Source organism: Ambystoma mexicanum, chromosome 3p, assembly GCF_040938575.1.
Source record: "Ambystoma mexicanum isolate Mex_15411 chromosome 3p, UKY_AmexF1_1, whole genome shotgun sequence".
Lineage (NCBI taxonomy): Eukaryota > Metazoa > Chordata > Amphibia > Caudata > Ambystomatidae > Ambystoma > Ambystoma mexicanum.
Window position 1 is genome coordinate 433,352,189 of NC_090925.1, and position 17,250 is coordinate 433,369,438.

The 17,250-nt window shown below is 46.8% G+C and overlaps 1 protein-coding gene across 3 annotated transcripts in view; it reads right to left on the minus strand.

Moving 5' to 3' along the window:
- The window catches only part of CASS4 (Cas scaffold protein family member 4), a 144,377-nt gene that overhangs the window by 24,723 nt on the left and 102,404 nt on the right, over nt 1-17,250 (minus strand). For all 3 annotated transcript variants that reach the window (XM_069651118.1, XM_069651117.1, XM_069651116.1), the window contains exon 3: nt 4,402-4,518. In XM_069651118.1, the coding sequence (XP_069507219.1) occupies nt 4,402-4,518 (117 nt within the window). The remainder of the gene's footprint in view (nt 1-4,401; nt 4,519-17,250) is intronic.

Genomic DNA, 17,250 nt, shown 5'->3' on the forward strand with positions numbered 1-17,250 from the left:
CACTGGGCAGGCCAAACAGAGAACAGGCCTGAGCCCAGCATTTCATAGCCCACGGTATGACTGAAAAGAGAAGCAAGACACCTTCTGGCACCACTGGGTAGGCCAAACAGAGAACAGACCCCAGCCCAAGATTTCCTAGCTCAAGACATGGCTGGAAAGAGAAGCAAGACACCTTCTGACACTGGGCAGGCCAAACAGAGAACAGGCCTGAGCCCAGGATTTCCTAGCCCAAGACATGGCTGCAAAGAGAAGCAACACACCTTCTGGCACTGGGCAGGCCAAACGGAGAACAGGCCTGAGCCCAAGGTTTCCTAGCTCAAGACATGGCTGGAAAGAGAAGCAATACACCTTCTGGCACTGGGCAGGCCAAACAGTGAACAGGCCTGAGCCCAAGATTTCCTAGCCCAAGACATGGCTGGTATGAGAAGCAAGACACCTTCTGCCACTGAGCAGGCCAAACAGAGAACAGGCCTGAGCCCAAGGTCTCCTCGCCAAGGGTATGACTGAAAAGAGAAGCAAGACACCTTCTGCCACTGAGCAGGCCCAACAGAGAACAGGTCTGAGCCTAAGATTTCTTAGCCCAAGACATGGCTAGAAAGAGAAGGGAGAACAAGCCTGAGCCTAAGATTTCCAAGCCCAAGACATGGCTGGAAAGAGAAGCAAAGCACCTTCTGGCGCTAGGCAGGGCATAGAGAGAAGAGGCCACAGTCCCAGGTCTCCCAGACCAGAACATAGATTTAAGGCTTATTTACCCTACTCACCAGCCCGGATAAAGACAGATGGAAAGGTGAATTTATCTGTGATGGAGCTACAACTTTTCACAGGATGGAGTGCGGATATCCTGGCCTGTCCATGGTGGGCGCCTATGTGTGTTCAGAGAAGTCATAGTGCAGGCTTAAGGCTTCAGAGAGAGTAGGCTATGGATGGTTTCAGTTCCCCATGTGACGTGATGGCAGAATCGAGTCAAAGTCAGGTCTTAAAGTAGAGCTTTACATCATTGCAAGAGGCTTCTTACCCTCCACAGTGAATGACCAGCCCTGTTTCGGTGCAACTCTAAGCAGCTATGGAAATGCAGAAAGTCTGAGGGATTCACAGTTGACACAAGCAGAGAGTTGAAGGTGGTGTTGTCTTCTGCTTCGTTTAGGCCTGGTAGGAGCTCTTTCTCCACGACACTACCTCAAGAGAGGGAAAAGCCCACTCACCAACTTAAGTGTGTCAGTTGCCCTTTGCCTCCCTTCATTCACAAGCCAATGACAGACTGCTCCATCCTTCAAGCCTTTGCTGAAATAGATGAAAGATCGCTCTATCCCCCAAGCCTTTGCTGAAATCGATCACAGACTGCTTCATCCATTAAGCCTTTGCTGAAATAGAATTTTATTATAATAAAATTAATTATTAGGGTATTTATTGAGCACGGACGTAGCTCCGGGCAGCAACAGAGCGCTTTATAATCATAGGGGGAAAAACACAGTGGGGCAAGCAGAGAAAAGGGGAGCAGGGAGCTAACAAGGGAGGGCAAGGGTGGGCAATTGGCAACAAGGGATCTTCTAGCAGCCAGGGGAGGAGACAGTGGGGAAGAGATCACGGATTCTCAGGTGTAGTGGGGAGTGGAGAGTGTGTGGCCCTAGCTGTTAGGGAGGAGCCATTCCTTGAAGAGGAAGGTCTTGAGCTCTTTCCTGAACTTTATCGGCGATGGTGCAAGTCTGATATTCATGGGGAGGAGGTTCCAGAGGCTTGAGGCAGACATAGAGAAGGCCTGTCTTCTGGTTCTTTCCTTCCTGCACTGTCGGAGTCCAGGTCTGCACATTTCCTTACTTCTTGTGGCTCACAGACCTCCGGAGATGCTAAGTTTCTCAGTGAGGTAGCTTGGGGACTTCAGGGTGACAGCATTGTTGATGATACACCATAATCTGAAGATGATATGGGCTTGCAGCGGAAGCCATTGCAGTTCAATGAAGGTTGGTGTGCTGTGGACAAATTTGCAGTCCTTTGATGAGTCGTGCTGCAGCATGCCAGACACATCTCAGAATTACCAGGGTAGTCACTGGAAAGCCTTCCAACAGGGCATTGACACCATCCAGGTGGGTGAGGACCAATGCTTGGACAGCGGAACTTAAGTTATTTTCTGGGACGAAGGCCTTGATTTTCCATAGGACAGAACGTTGGTACAAAGCTGTTTGTGTCTTCCTTGCTGTGTGCTGTTTCAATGTGAGGTGTCTATCGATGTTGAACCCAGGTGAAGTGGCATAGGTGGCCGACTGGGGTCTGAAGCCCTCATGGTTCATAGCAGAGAGCCAGGTCTGGATGTCAGGGCGTTCAGTGCTGTTGGTCAGCAGTAGGATATAGATGACAGACTGGTCCATCCCTCAAGCCTATGCTGACAAAGACTGCTGTCAGAGTGGTTTGCTGCATCTTGCAGACAGCAGCTGGGCAAGAAATGTATACCTGTTGTTCATTGTTTTGGCAAAACTGCCAAGTCCCATGGGTTTTACTTAAATCTGGGAAATGAGTCAGGTGGAGGGAAAAGCCATCTGCCATAAAAGAGGGATCAGGACAAACTCAATGAGGAAAAGCAAATGGTCTCAATTAGTATGGGAATATACTGTGAAATGGGGGAATAGTTTTATGAGGGGTCATTTTGTAGACCCCTGTGTTTTAATTGTTAAACCAAATCCTGTGTTTCATTCGGAAATGAATGAATAGTGCACTGTTCCTGGTATTGATGAAACTCCAGTTGGGTGCAGAGTGATTTGTAGTTCCTGAAACACTCTTTTAATCTCACTAAGCATTGCAGAGGGACTAGTCTGTACGTTGCAAATTACCAGTCATGGCCTCAGCTTCTTCAGGTGGTCCTTCGGGTGATGGGTTCATCTTTCAAACTGTTCCTCTCGGTCACCCCTGTGCAGCACCTGGATGTTGAGGACCCTCTTCTTTAGAGCTATCACCCATTCCTCCTGATGTTACATCGCCTGCTACTGGAAACCCAAGGCATTGAAAAAGTGTGCCTGTCCAACCTCTTCATCTACAGTGACTCAGACTAACCTGGAAGTGAGACCCGCTCACTGATATCCATGTGCACCAGCATGGAAATCCCTCTCCCATGGCATGGGGCCAGAGCGAGAGGGAGTCAGAGGGTGTGCTAAAGAGGGTGAACCAGAGTAGATTTGTGAGAAAGAGTGTTCAAAAGAGAGAGGGTGCATACGAGGGAGAGTGTATGTGAGAGCGAGTGTGCATAAGAGGGAGAAGGTATGAGAGAGAGAGTGCAAAAGCGTGTGGTTGCATGAGAGGGATACAGAAAGAGAGAGGTAGAGAGAGATAAAGAGAGAGAAAGAGGGAGAGAGAGGGGAGAGAGAAAAGTAGAGAAGGGGAGAGAGAAAAAGTGAGATGGGAAGAGAGTGTGATTGAGAGTGTGCAAGAGGAAGGGACCACACATGCCGACATGCCGGGAGGTGCTTGTCCAGTCTTGTTTTTGGATTGGAATTCTGGGACTTGAAGCTTGGATTTGCCATTATAAATCTAGGCCTAAGAGGACAGGACAAGTACCCGCTGAGTGGAATAGGGCATGTATGTGGGAGAGAGGTGCATGAAAGGGTAGAAGAAAGAGACAGTGTGCCAGAAACAGGGCATTTAACCAGGTGTGTAGTTGTCTGCAGAGTTGATTAAGCTATGTATAAAGTAGCACTGCCCTGTAAGAAAAAGACAATTTTCTGGAGCAAAAGGCTTGCATTTGGGCTAAATCGCATATCCACAATGCCTTGATGATGTGGATCTGAACTGGAGGTGAACTTCCAGTGATGGTTACTAGGTGGCACTGTGGCATGTATTACTTGCCTGAAATGGATTATTCTTCGAACATGATTTCAACACATTTATATCTGCGAATAAGCCAGCTGTAAAACAACATTGATCCCCTTTTGCCTGCACTCTGGAATGTAACATGTAGCGGCACTGATCTTTGTTAAGCATCATGTAGTTTTCATGTATTTGTTTCGGCTGTATTCATAGAGCTGATTCATGATAATACATTCATGGTGAACACAAACAGTTCTGGGATGCTCCCTATGTACGTTGCTCATGATTAGGTGCATGTATGATCCAGCACTTTATGTGCAGAGCCCAGACTCTACTTTTAGTGCACTGGTAAATAGAATATATCCTTGGCGGAGTGGCTGCGACCAGACTGATATGCAAATCTCTGAGGGGTGCAGTGAGCTAAAGCGTGGTTGTAGACCCTCATGAGTGGAAGAAATTCCATAAAACAGAGTATTTGGCCCATGTTAATACTCAGTAGAGGGGCTCCCACACTCCTTTGTTTAATTAGCAGAGGGTTTGTAAAGAAGGATACACAGCCTTACAACGCACACATTGGTTCTCAGATAACCAGTCTGAAACATGACTTACCGTAGAGAGTAATGAACCACGGCGTTGAGGTGATGGGACGTCGTACACCTCGCTCTGCGGCCCTGTCCCAGGACTTGGATTGGAGGCCCGGGATGCTCTAGGAAGGGTAAATAGTCGCTGAAAAGAAAGAAAAATGCAAAATGAAGTAAACACAGGCAAAATCTACGCAAATTAAAGCTTTAGCCACATATGAAACAGTGAATGAATTTATGAACAAAATAATGTACATAGAAGTTAAGGGATAACAGAGCTCTACTGTAAGAGCAACTGTTTTGGTAGTAGAACCAGACAATGGGCCTCATTCTGAGTTTGCCTGTATCCTGGCGGTAGAGCCACCAGGATACCAGCAAATGTAGATACCATTTCCGGCACTCAGTCCGGTGGCATTGCGGCCAGATTCTGAGTGCCGGTGTAAATCCACATTCATGAACTCCCATAGGACTCCATGAGGGGATTTGTCATCATTACCGGCACTGCCAATGCCGGTGCCGTTAATGAGGGCTTTTATGCCGGTAAGACCCCCTGCCTTACCTCCAGCTTTTAGCTGGAGGTAAAGGCTGGTGCCCCACGGGCAAACTTATAGTCGGCCGGTCCGGTAAAGTGCCAGTATCCATGAATACCGGCATTTTCTTACCAGACTGGCCGAGTTAGAATGTGCCTCTGTGTAGTTCTAAATAAACTACAGATCCTCAGTGCTATAAAAATGGTAACAGGCGATCACTAGCTGCCTAGATTTAAGAATACGAGATTGAATTCCCCTCTCGCACTCTCATATATTTGTGCTGGTTGCCCTCACTCCCACCCCGCATCAGACCAGCTCCTTACCCTGTGTCCAAGAGAACAGGACCACGGTTAATATAAATATCATTAGTTGTTTGGTCTTGCCCTTATCGGCAAGTTGATGAACCTTTTCCCCAGCAAACCGTTCTCTGTGTACCAACAGGCGATCACAACCACTACAAGCATTCATCTGAACAGGTATTTGAGGATGACAATGAAGGATTGTGTAATGGTGTATAGTATAGCAGGCGGTAACACAAGTCTAAGATATCACATATGTAAAAATGGTCCTCCCCGTGCTCTGACATGTGAACCTTTTATTGGATTAGTTCTAGCCATGTTGCAATCACATATATACAAAATTAATCTGATGTGTGGCAGGATAATTATTTTGGGTTCTAAATCTATAAAGTAAAAAACGATGCACAGTTTAGGCCAGGCAGCGACAAGGTTGTAGGTGCTGCATTCGTTGCAGCTCTGGATCCAATGTGTGCACCACACATTTCCTCGCAAACAGTTATATAATGAGTGGGGAAAATGTAATGCTTATGGTCAGTCATGGAATAGTCGTGATAACAAAAGGAACATTAGTTTTTGCCATTCTATCAACCTTTTGGCATAAACGTTACCAAAATATTACATCGAGCCTCTGCATTCGCTTTATCTGATTGGTGGTGCTGTAAGCGCTGCCTATAAGCCAAAACTATTGGCATGGGAATTGAAGATAGGAAAGCTGGGGTGTGAGGAAGGACACACAACATGTGGGTGCGCTTAACATTTTGTCCGCCCATTGTCTGCCCATTGCCATACTGGTCCCAATGGCCATTTTGACGCATCACCATCACCCCTCCTCCCACAAAACACACACTTTGATCTCTTTGAACTGGCTTTGTGCTATGAATGGGAGGTGTCGGAATCTTTAAGAAGTCTTCTAAAAGGTAATGGCTTAATTGCAGCTGTTAATCTTCTCTGCTTGTTATCAAACTCTTTTAAGTCTGTCTTTGCTCACTTGATCTAAAAGCAATATGTGTGTCCTTGCACCTGTTCCTTATCCTGAATTCCTCTTAAAACCAAGCATTATATATTTATTTTATTTGTGCATTTATAGCAGCATGCTAAACCCTCAGGCATAAGGGCGCTAGTTACAGTAAGTGCAAATTTGACATTCTTAAGTGTAAAACCAAGCACACAGTTTACAGCATATAAATGGTTTGTGGAGAGCGTAAACTGGCAAAGCCACACCTCATGGTACGGGGGCTACATCAGGTATACAGGTAAACAGAAACAAATCAGTAGGTGCATAAACTGGCAAAGCCACACCTCATGGTACGAGTTGTTACTTCCTGTATACAGGTGAACAGAGACAAGTCGACCATTTTGGCTCTTGTATGGACTTTGCATATTCATTTGGCAAGCACTGCCACCATATGCCCAGTTAACATTTTTCCAGCTATTACCATTTTATGGTGAGGTGGTACCTTTATGGCAGTGCCTGGAAAATGCCAATTTTTGGAGTCCCTAGGACTCAGTGGGGATTTTGGTAGAATTAAAGAGAGTGTTAATTCCCCCAGGTGAATTTAGCACATTTTTCTAAAGGGTACAACGTCCCTTACTTTTCGGGGCAATCTGTTATCGTTCCCTTAGTTTATGTGACCCAGAGTACTGTTCCAGGACGGCAGCTTTTTGTTTTAACATTCACCCTTACTACGGGCTCGAACCTGAGCCCTTCAGATATCAAGTAAGTATAACATTGCACTGCGCTATCTCACAGGTGCTGGTTTGGGGTTATTTATTTCAATAGACTGCTTGGGAAAATTCGCAAGCAGCCAAAAAGCCCAGCTGGACAGAGATCTGCGTATGAATGGCTGTGGGCTCAGCCTTGTTTACAGGCAATAGGAGGGGTGTATGTGTCTAGGCATGTTCTTTAAGAGGTGCATGTTTAAGAGGTGCGAATGATGTGTGGTGAAAGGGAGACTGCATAAAGGTGCATGCTAATGGGGACAATGATGCACTAACAGTGTGCGAAGTGCATGAAAAAAAGTCGTGGAAATATGTTCTCTGCTGGCCTGCCCTGCTCCCCACAAACCCCATTGCTTCACCCCTCCCATGCACAATACAAGCCCCCAAACAAATGTGCCTGCTGTTTAAGGGAATCTTCAGTTGGTATCCACTCATTTTACTGAAAATAAAACAGAGAGGCAAGTTTCACCGAAAGCCAAAATACTGAATAATACCGAACATTTTAAATAATAATATAACATGGTAGTGGGGTACGGGTTTAAAATCGGTTGGGGTGGTGTTAAAATGGGTAGAAAAACAGCGGGTTTGGGAGGTACCGCCCCCCCCCCCCAATATTTTGTATTCTTTCAGTATTTTAGCCACTCTGAAATTTACCACTCTGATTTTAAGGGCCTCGGGTGACTGGAAGCAGCGGCCGAAAATCACATATAACCGTTCAGTGCAGTTCACTGAAGTTCAAGTTTCAACTACTTCCTCCACTTATTTTAAAACGAAACCATTCCGGAATGTTTTTTTTAAAAAAAAAAAAGTATAGGAACAGTAATACTAAATTTTCAAAAAGTTGCTGGGCAGAGTGGAGGAAAGGAAGGACCCACGTATGGGGTTGTGATTGGGGGGTGGTGTTGGTGAGTAGAAAAGTGGAGTAGGCGGGTGATGGTGGCTAGAAAAGTGGGCAGGACAATGGGTGGGACAGTGGGAACATCGTTCCACTACTTCTTTTACACTTCCACCACTGCTCACAAATGAGGTCGCTGTACATTGTGTGTAACTGCCTGTATGATTAGGGTGTAACTAACATAACTAACGACTTTTTCCCACAGTAAGTCGCATACCTGGAAAAATCCTTGTGAATTCGGCCTAAAATGTTTGGGGATAAATGAAAATTGTCTTTGAAATAGTTCCTTGATGTGTGGTGTACTCTATTATTAAGCAACCAATGAAAATCTATGTTCCTATATAGAGATTTATTTTGCATTTGGCAATTATAAAAGAATATTATGTGGCAATACAAGTTAGAATAAACAATGGGATTAAGTCCTGCTTTTTAGAAATGATCTGTGTTTGGTTTTGGCCTTCATATTGCCTGCATCTGAAAATGCATTCTTTTTATAAACAGGCATCTCACGTGGCATTACATCACACAGCGGATCCCATGAGTCCTGTCTCGCCACAATAGATATTTTAAGAACTTGCTGATGGTCCATGCAGGTCTTTCTGGAACAAATGGGTTCATTTAATTCCAGAACCATAAAAAGCACTCACAGAAAAACACACAGGCAGTGAGCTTTGAATATGGCTTTAACGACCCCCGGCGTGGGGCGGATATGGCCGGAAATGCCCCACCACCCCCAGATAAGGTAGGCCCGAGCGAAGCGAGGGCATCAGCTCAGGCTGTGGGCCGTTACCGACCATGTCTGCCCCCCTGTCAGGGTTGTGAAAGCCATTCGCACCTGGGTTTTTCTGGGGTGCGAATTGTTTTTTTCTTCCCTCCAGAGCTTCCCTGCTTGTGCGGCCAATCTCCCAAGGAAAGAAAATACACAAAAAAACCTAAAAGGTTCGCCGCCATATGGAAAACTGACCCAGTCCTTTTTTTATTTATATGACAGCAGCCAGGATCAGGAGAACAGCAGGGACCAGCGAACAAAGCTCCGGTCCCCGGCAGGTAAGTAGGGAGGGGGTGGAAAGAGGAAGGGTGTGATTTGGGGAAGGTGGGAGTCAACAGGGAGAAGCTCCCTGTTAAAGTCGGCACCGGGGAAGGGCCTCGGGTGACTGGAAGCAACGGGCGTAGAATGTCTACGCTCTCCTGCTGTTCCAGCCACCTGATTGGCTGATGGCCCTTGGCCGGATGGGAATGGATAATATGTGTTAGTGGCTATAATGCGGCTTTTGTTCAGCAAGTCAGGGCAACGTAGGTCCTTTTTTGGGTTCTCTCGTACAACAAAATATCTAGTCGTTCAGGCCGTGCTCCTGGGGTGCTATCTGGCTGATTCACATAGTTTTTGGGGTACTCTCGCGTACCCCAAAACCTGGAGAGGGCTTGTCCATTCACAAAGAATTTACTAGGAGTAATTCTGACTCACTCCTGAGTTACTCAGAAAAGTGATGGCATGGTAAGTAAGCAGTGGCGTCGCTAGGGGGTGACTGGGGGGGTGGGTCGCTAGGAGGGTAACTGGGAGTGGTGGCCTGGGCCCCACCTTGTGCTCCCACACCTCAGCTGGGCGACTTTAACTGCACTGTCTGCAGTGCGCACACACAGGGTCGCAATCCATGCTGCCGCACAAAAATGAAGAGCTGTCAAGTCACCCTGCAGTCGAGAGCAGCCCCTCCAATCAGAATGTAGCGCACGAAACCGCTAATGATGGGTCATTAGTGACATAATAATTGAGTCCCTACATTCCGATGGGAGGGGAGGTGCACAAAAGGAGTGTGGTAGTTGGTGTGCGCCAAAGATTCTCTGCAGGAGTGCTTCTGCGTCACACATTGCCCTTTCATAGACGACCCCCTACTTTTGTCTGTGGCCCCCCTACTTTTGTCTGTGGCCCCCTCTGTGCCCCTCCTAAATTTGATTCATAGCGACGCCACTGTGACTATGCCCTAAAGGGTTGCAATACATCTATGTTTGTGATTTATTCTGTTTCACACCGAATAAAGGTGTGTTGCTTTAAACTCAAATGAAAACTTATTTTGGAAAGCTAAACATTAAAACGTGGGTCTCAAGTTCTATGTCACATAAATTAAAAACATGACGAGAGCCCTTTTTAGGGCACTTCCCCTTTGCTGAAGTTGTGTCTTGCACAATGAGCAACGCTCAGATTACAGAACCCTTTAACGAGCCCCTTCCTTTCGTGCTTGTACCCCGTGATGCAAGCCTGTGTTATGTGCCAAGCTCTTTTACTGCACAGTGAGGCTCGCGCAAAGTGACTCCTTGTCGCAATGATATTCCGATATGACTTCAGGTATTGTCTCAGAATATGGAATTGAGCAAATTGATTCTCGTCATGCTTTCAGAGTCTGGGTACACTAGATGGCACTGTGGGTTAGCTTCCACCTTGAATGCAGTTGTCTACATATTTCAAGCAAAACAAACTTCAGAACTTTCCATCTTAAAAAGTCCCTGTTTCAACAGAATTTCTTGTTCTTGAATCATGTTTTAAAGCCGGAGAGGGTTTGACATACAACTTGAAAACACTCTCTATCCACTCATAGGCAGTGCCATTTTATCTAGTCGTCATACCTCACCAAGATGGCAGTGCCGGCCTGCCGGGAAGCGATTTTGGAGGATTTTAACTTTTATCTTTGCACGATTGGCTACTTTAATTGCACAAGCAGCAGTGGTTTCAAAACTCTAAACTGTGTGGGATTTTGTTACATCTGTAAATTATTGGTTACAGCTAATTGAAAGCTGTAGCACACTTTTCTTTTACATTTGATATAAAAAGTACATTAAGGGTACCATATCAGTGTTCTGGTGAGGTTTATAAACCCCTCCAACTTTGACCTCACTCAGGCATTATTATACATGTCACCTGGGTTCTCTGTGTATGAGATCCCTGAAAGCAAAAAATATCAACTCTCCACATCACCCTCAAAGGAGGGGCTCTGTCCCACGAGCCTTTGATGGGCCACTTGGGCGTTCTCACAAACGTCCAACTGGTCACTTCAGAGCCCCTACATGGATCAGGCGAGATGGCGTTGGTCAAGGGGCAGGGGAAATTTGGGAAGTGTCGGAGAGGGATGGAGAGGGTGGAAGTAGGGATCAGCGGTGCCTTGTTAGCAGCACGCCAGAAGCAGCGACCGTTCTGTTTCTGGGGCAGTGTTTGAGTCATAGAGTTACAGGTGGCGGGACCCTTCGCCACTTAAAGCAGTGTGTCGAGGATCCGGCCACTTGGCAGGATCTGCTGTGTCTGGGGATCTAAGAATTCCATGAGGGTGAACACTTTTGTGTAGTTGCAAAAGTAGGAATTTTCTCATTGGGAATTTGATGCAGAGTCCGGAAATGTAACTCTTATTCACAACACATGTCAGGGGGAGATGAAAATCATATAGACCGAGACGATTGGATAGATTTACTTATTGCTTATCAAGTTCCCAAATGCGTCCCTTCTTGTGGCCCTTTTTGAATGTACTATTGCACAGTGTGATAGGCCTTAATTCCTATGTTAGGAGTGAACCATTGACTTAATTGGCGCTTGGCAGGCTTCGGGGGACCAGCGAGTCTCATGCCGGCCCTTGTGCTAGCATTCTGTTCGTGTTTCACGACTTCTTGTACTCTAGGCTCCATTGCAGGTCTTTGCGCCGCCATGTCTGTTGGTGTGGCATCATGTATGTGCAACACACTTGTTTACACCAGGCATTCAGCCTACGGGGGTAGAGTTGAGTTCGCGCGGAGGTTAAATGATGCCAAACCATCAGCTTCACATTTCCCACAGCTGACATCAGTGAATTCACCCTGATGGGGGGGCAAAGCGCCTATGGCTCATGCAGGGCGGCTTGTACTTCATTCTCCCCTTTTCCCTTACCCCTCCTGAGGCTCCCAGCATTCCCCTTTTTAAACAGCCTATCCTTGGCTCCGTCACTCCTGACAGTTCATTGGCATTCCGCGATTTGCCGCAGGTGCCTAATAAAATGCTATCTGACAATTCTTGCCCTCACCTTGCAGAGCTTCCCAAGCAAATCTGGGGGCCATTGCACAACCACCCGCCCCCTAATCCTAGTACTTCTTGCACAGTGCCTGGATAATGCTTGTTTTCATGAGTTTCCTTATTTTGCCTCTTTCTAGATCAGCCTTCCGCCTGATCCACCGCCTACCTCTACACCCAACCCTACTCACAGAGTCCTAGTCACTCCTACCACTACACCCAACCCTACTCATAGCGTCCTAGTCACTGTACCACAATCCCATGTTGCCGTACCAGTATGTTATCTCGGTGTGGCCCTATCCTACTCATGCTTCTCTCACACCCCACCAAGTTTTCCTCTGTTTTCCTCCTTCATTCCTTCCCAGACTATGATCTGGTTACCCGAGGCGGGGGCAAAATGTGCCATTTTCTCTGACAAGGCACCAGTGCCATAGGACCACTATGGTGGTGATTGGCCTGGCGTAAAAACGTACAAACATAACATAAAAATGCTTCAAAACATTCCCAATGAAGCCTCTATCCTATTAACATACCCATTCCCGCCACTGAACAACATTTTTTTAAACCCGAAATGTGGCCTTTGACATGCATTCCAGAAGAGAAAAAAATAAGAATTAGTAAAAAAAAAACTCTACAATACAGTGTGTAGAATATCTAAGAGCTCTATTCACATAAGACGTGCCTATCAATTCTCTCATCATTCAGGCCTGCGCGGTGCGCATGTCAATCAGACGGAAAGAACCACCTGGGATTGAAATACCATGAATGCACTGAATGGCCTAATCAAGCGGCTCGATCGATCGACAGGCGACTACCTGGCCTGGAATCCCATTTCTCGGCCCAATTGGCCACCACAATTGGGGCTATCAAAGCCTCTTCATGTCACAGAGGGGGGTGCGCTGAGAGACTGATTGCGAGTTATTCCATCAGAAAAATGGAGCAACCCCTGCACCGTAAGGGTAATCTAATATCATGCTGCGGCATGAGAAATCGGTACCATTATCAGCATGATTTTGAAAGATAAAAAGTTTGAGCTTGTGGGAGCGAGTTTTTCAGCAGCCCGAGAGACCTCCATCAACCCTTTCCTTTGATTTCCTGCATCTGTGCAGAAGAGCTTTAAATAGCACGTTTTTTTACGCTTTCTGTATTGGAACATGACAAAAGAGGCACAAAGGGCTTCATTTATTTGGCTTGTTGAAGCGCTATATATTCCTCCCAGGAGCCTTACGGCCTAATTCATAGAAGTGTTTTACAATGCAAAACCCCATTAAAAAACGCTCTGTGAATCAGAACCTAAGAGCGCTAAGAGAAAAATAAGGGGAGGGAGAACGAAAGGGTGGAAGTGGGGAACAAAAGTTTAGAGCATGGGTCTGATTAAAAGCAAATTGTGAGTTTCGATTGCCGAAAACTCAGTCATAACATGTAGTCGTGATAAGGTTTTGCTAAAAGATGAGACGAGCCAATTGATTGTGGGAGTTTTCACGAGCGCTGCCATGGTAACAGTTATGCAGTCATCTAGGTCTAGGAAGAAAATACCATGAACACTACTCCAGTCCAGTGTTTTTAGGTGCTACTTGCTTTCCTGTGTGGTCATGGGAACTTCCAAAATGGCGGACTGCAAGGCCTTTCCAGCTAACGTATATAATGCCATTGGAGTGGGAACCTGGACTTTTCCGCCTTCCTTCATTCATGTTTTGGATAATTTGGAGACATATCTATTGTGTTTTCTTTTGAATATTCAAGGCCTCGCATAATCTCAAGGTGCATCACTGAATCATGTTGTTACATTTTTATAGCGCTCAACTGCTCATTGGTATGGCCTAGAAGTGCTAAGGCCATACCATGCTGGCTAGTGTTCTTTCTTTTCCATTCTAGAACTACCAAGCCTCGTGGTGAAGGATGAAAGGCCAGACATATGAGAAAGAGTGATGTGTTGGGTAAAAACAGAGCAGGCAGGACATTAAGCACTAAAAACTGCCAGAAAAGGCATCCCATCGCCATAGAAAATAATCTCTGAGAACCACAATGATAACGCTGAGCAGACATCACGAATCGCAGGCGGGCTCATGTTGAGAAATGGGGCCAGGCTTGAGGGGCATTTTGAAACCTCACACCTGAGTAACCCTGTCCCCGGGGAAACGTCAGGTAGAGATTGGCGCGGGGAACCAAATGAGGGCTATAGCCAATGGAAGGGTAGAAGGAGCACAACCAGACAAAAGGCAGTATTTAAGGGGAAGAGCGAAATGGTGGAGTGTGGGTTGGTCAGGTGAGGTCAAGGAGAGCGGAGACGGACCAAGAGACCTGGCAGAGGAAGGACCCTGGAGTGTGGAGGAGACTGAGGGAGAGAGCATTAAATGTAAGGGATTGGTTTTGTAAGAGAAAGTGGTACTTGGGTGTGAGAGTGCGTGGGCGGCGAGTGAGAAGACTGAGTGAAGCTCAGTGAAAGAGTAGAAGAATGCACTGGTGGGGGTGAGAGGTGTGGATGAGACAGTGAAGGAGGCTGAATGTCAGTGGGAAGAGAGGAGTGGAGAGTTGTGGAGAGGAGATGGGAGTAGAGAGTAGTGAAAAGGAAAGATGACTGGAGAGTAGAGAGTGGAGAGTAGGGAGTGGAAAATAGAGAGGGGAAATGAGGGTAGAGAGTAATTGGGAGAGACATTCAGGAGAGACAGAAGGGGAGTAGGAGAGAGTTGCCTGGACATCGGAGGGACAGAACGAGTGATAGGGAGAGGGAGAGAAATTAGAGAGTGGGTGGAGGAGGGAGAGAAGTAGTAGAAGGAGGGAAAGGGAAGGAGGAAACATCAGGGACAGGAACACGAGGGTCTCAGTAAAATAGAGCGGTTAAGAGAGGATCCCCATGGCATAGTAAGACCCAGATATTGTTGTGGAATTGAAATAGGGTACCTCGAGAAGAACGAACCAGGGAGGGTGAGCGAGATAAGGCTGAGCCTTCAGTCCATTGCTAGACAGTAGGGGTAACCAATCTCTAGTTGCCTACCAAGAAGCGTGGGCTAGGGAGGTGGCAAGCCCACGGGAGACGAGAGTGGGATGGACTTTAATTTGCCCTCACATTCCAACCACCGCCAGCCTCCTTTGAGTTCTGTAAAATAGAAACCCTGGAACCATCTTCTGGCGTATTGGTATTCTTAAGGCCACCTCTGCCACTATTCAGATCAAATGTTAAAATGAATAAGAAAAATCTCTCATCTGCTTGTTTGGGTCGGGCTGTGTATTGCCTATGTTCAACTTACTGCCAGTGAACGCGTGTCGTATTCGACCATGACCAAGTCAGTCTATTTAATAACTCTACTCGCAAGAAAGATGGGTGTGTGGTCAGATCATATTGCAACTGTCTATCGCAGTGCAGCCGACTGCATCTGTGGGCTCTGCACAGATAAGAATATACTTTAGCTAAATCAAAAAACAAATACTCCCTTCCTATTAGGGATTCTTGATGAGATCCCGGCAGAAAGAGCCTGTTGCTAGGTGGCCGAAGTCGATGCATTGGTCATTGCTAAGGTAACTGGATGTCACAGTGACACAGCGTTCCCAGTCTCAGACTTTCATTTAAAGAATTGGCACATTCCAGCTGATTCAAGTGAACCAATGGGGCTAGAACTTCTAGCATCAGTGGTTTGAGCCACCAACCACCTTCCTTATTCGGCTTCCTGACTGCACACCAAGAATACTTACCGAAAGGGTCGACTGGCAAATGTTAAAGTACAGTGCATGAGCCTGTGTTCAGCTGTATTTTCCTTCTAGACACGAACCCGTGTTCTTAATAGATAATGACACAAAAGTGCAGCATATGGGCAGGTCCTACACTTCTACACACATTAAACATTTGAAGTGCAATTCTTAATAAATGTTGAAGCCGCAGCATATGCAGGAAGGCGATGGGAGCAATTTTCTTCCCCTGTGGTTTCATTGTCAGCGCTATCAGGGCTCACAGAGCGTGTTTTCTGTCAAGTGCAAAGAGATGAAATTAACTTGTCTTCTGCGAGATGGCTTAGGTTGCTGCAGTTAAAGTCAGACTGCACTGACCTAAAACGAATTTAAAGTACCATCATTGTTTAGCTGCTAGTTCTGGCATTTTAACTTCCTACGCGTTAACTGCTAAAGGCATGGGTGAATAAAAGGATTGCAAGAGAGAGTCACAGGAGAAGGATAGAGGTTGTGATGGTTTAGGTTAACAATGAAAATGGCAGGCAGACATATTCATGTTTTGGGATGGAATAGTCCCACTGTTAAGTAAATATGTCGCTACCAGCTTAATGGGACCCCCCACACCTCCAACCCCCTCTTGAACAACAAAAGTAACAAACTCTCAAAGAAACGGCCACACATCATGATAAATGATTACGTAACCAAAATGGCAGAGTGCAGAAACAGCACGCACTTATTTTGCAGCATTTTCCAGGGTACCGTTTCAGGGGGCACAGAATATTCCTTTTAAATGTTGACTTATCGGGCAGAAAAGGAGCATGAGAGCATGACACATAGTTCTGGGTGGTTCCTGAGCCATGTGTGACTAAATCAAGCAGTAACTTGTGCTGGCTCTGCCACTAGTGACCCTGCCGTTTATTTCCTCAACCGGGATGAGAGCCTGCCTCCATGAAAGGCCAGCAGTTACAAATCCATGTGCTTAGCCATAGGATGTGCTATGACCCGAAAGGCTGCATTAAGGCCACGTGAGTTCATGTTTAGGTCACATGGAGCCCCATGTGACTGTTGTTAATAAAAAGGGGCGCACAGTTCCCGACGAGATCCTGCTGCGTGTTGCCGGAGTCCACGGTGCGCACTTGGCAGGCTCTGCACCCCACGCTGGCGTGTTGGCCCTGGGAGGCAAGCACTTTGCCAGCAACCAGCCTACTCCCACTAGGAGATCCCACAAGGCTGGTGAGCGCGCCGCCAGAGGCCCGGACGTGTGCATGGAAGAGGAAAAATAAACGATATTTTGAAATAGCGTTATTTCACATCAAGGTATTTCGTTGGAGCAATGTGGCTGTGCTCTGGTGTATGCTGAGGTGGGCTGCTTTGAGGTGCACAGTGGCCCAGAGGTGCCCGGCGAGTCAGATGGACTGCGCCAATTCCTGCCTGCCACATTCCTTGTCGAAAGGGTGCTCATGCAGTCTGGCCCTGGCCCACAGGGGGGCATCTGGTTAATGGGGATACAGACTGCTGTCCAGGAGGGAGGAAGTCGGCCAGTGAAGCGAGAAGATACGACCTCCAGGCACTCTTTGCCAGCGAGGTGTGTTTTCATCCCACCTGCTGGAGCTCCCATCCCTGGGGGTGCTTGTGCAGTGTGGTCCAGGGGCCCCATGGCTACTGGGTTAAAGGGGAAGACAGAGAGTGAGAGCGGAGAAGTATACAGATCCAAGGTTCCGTGGGAACAGAGGGGCCACCAGCAATG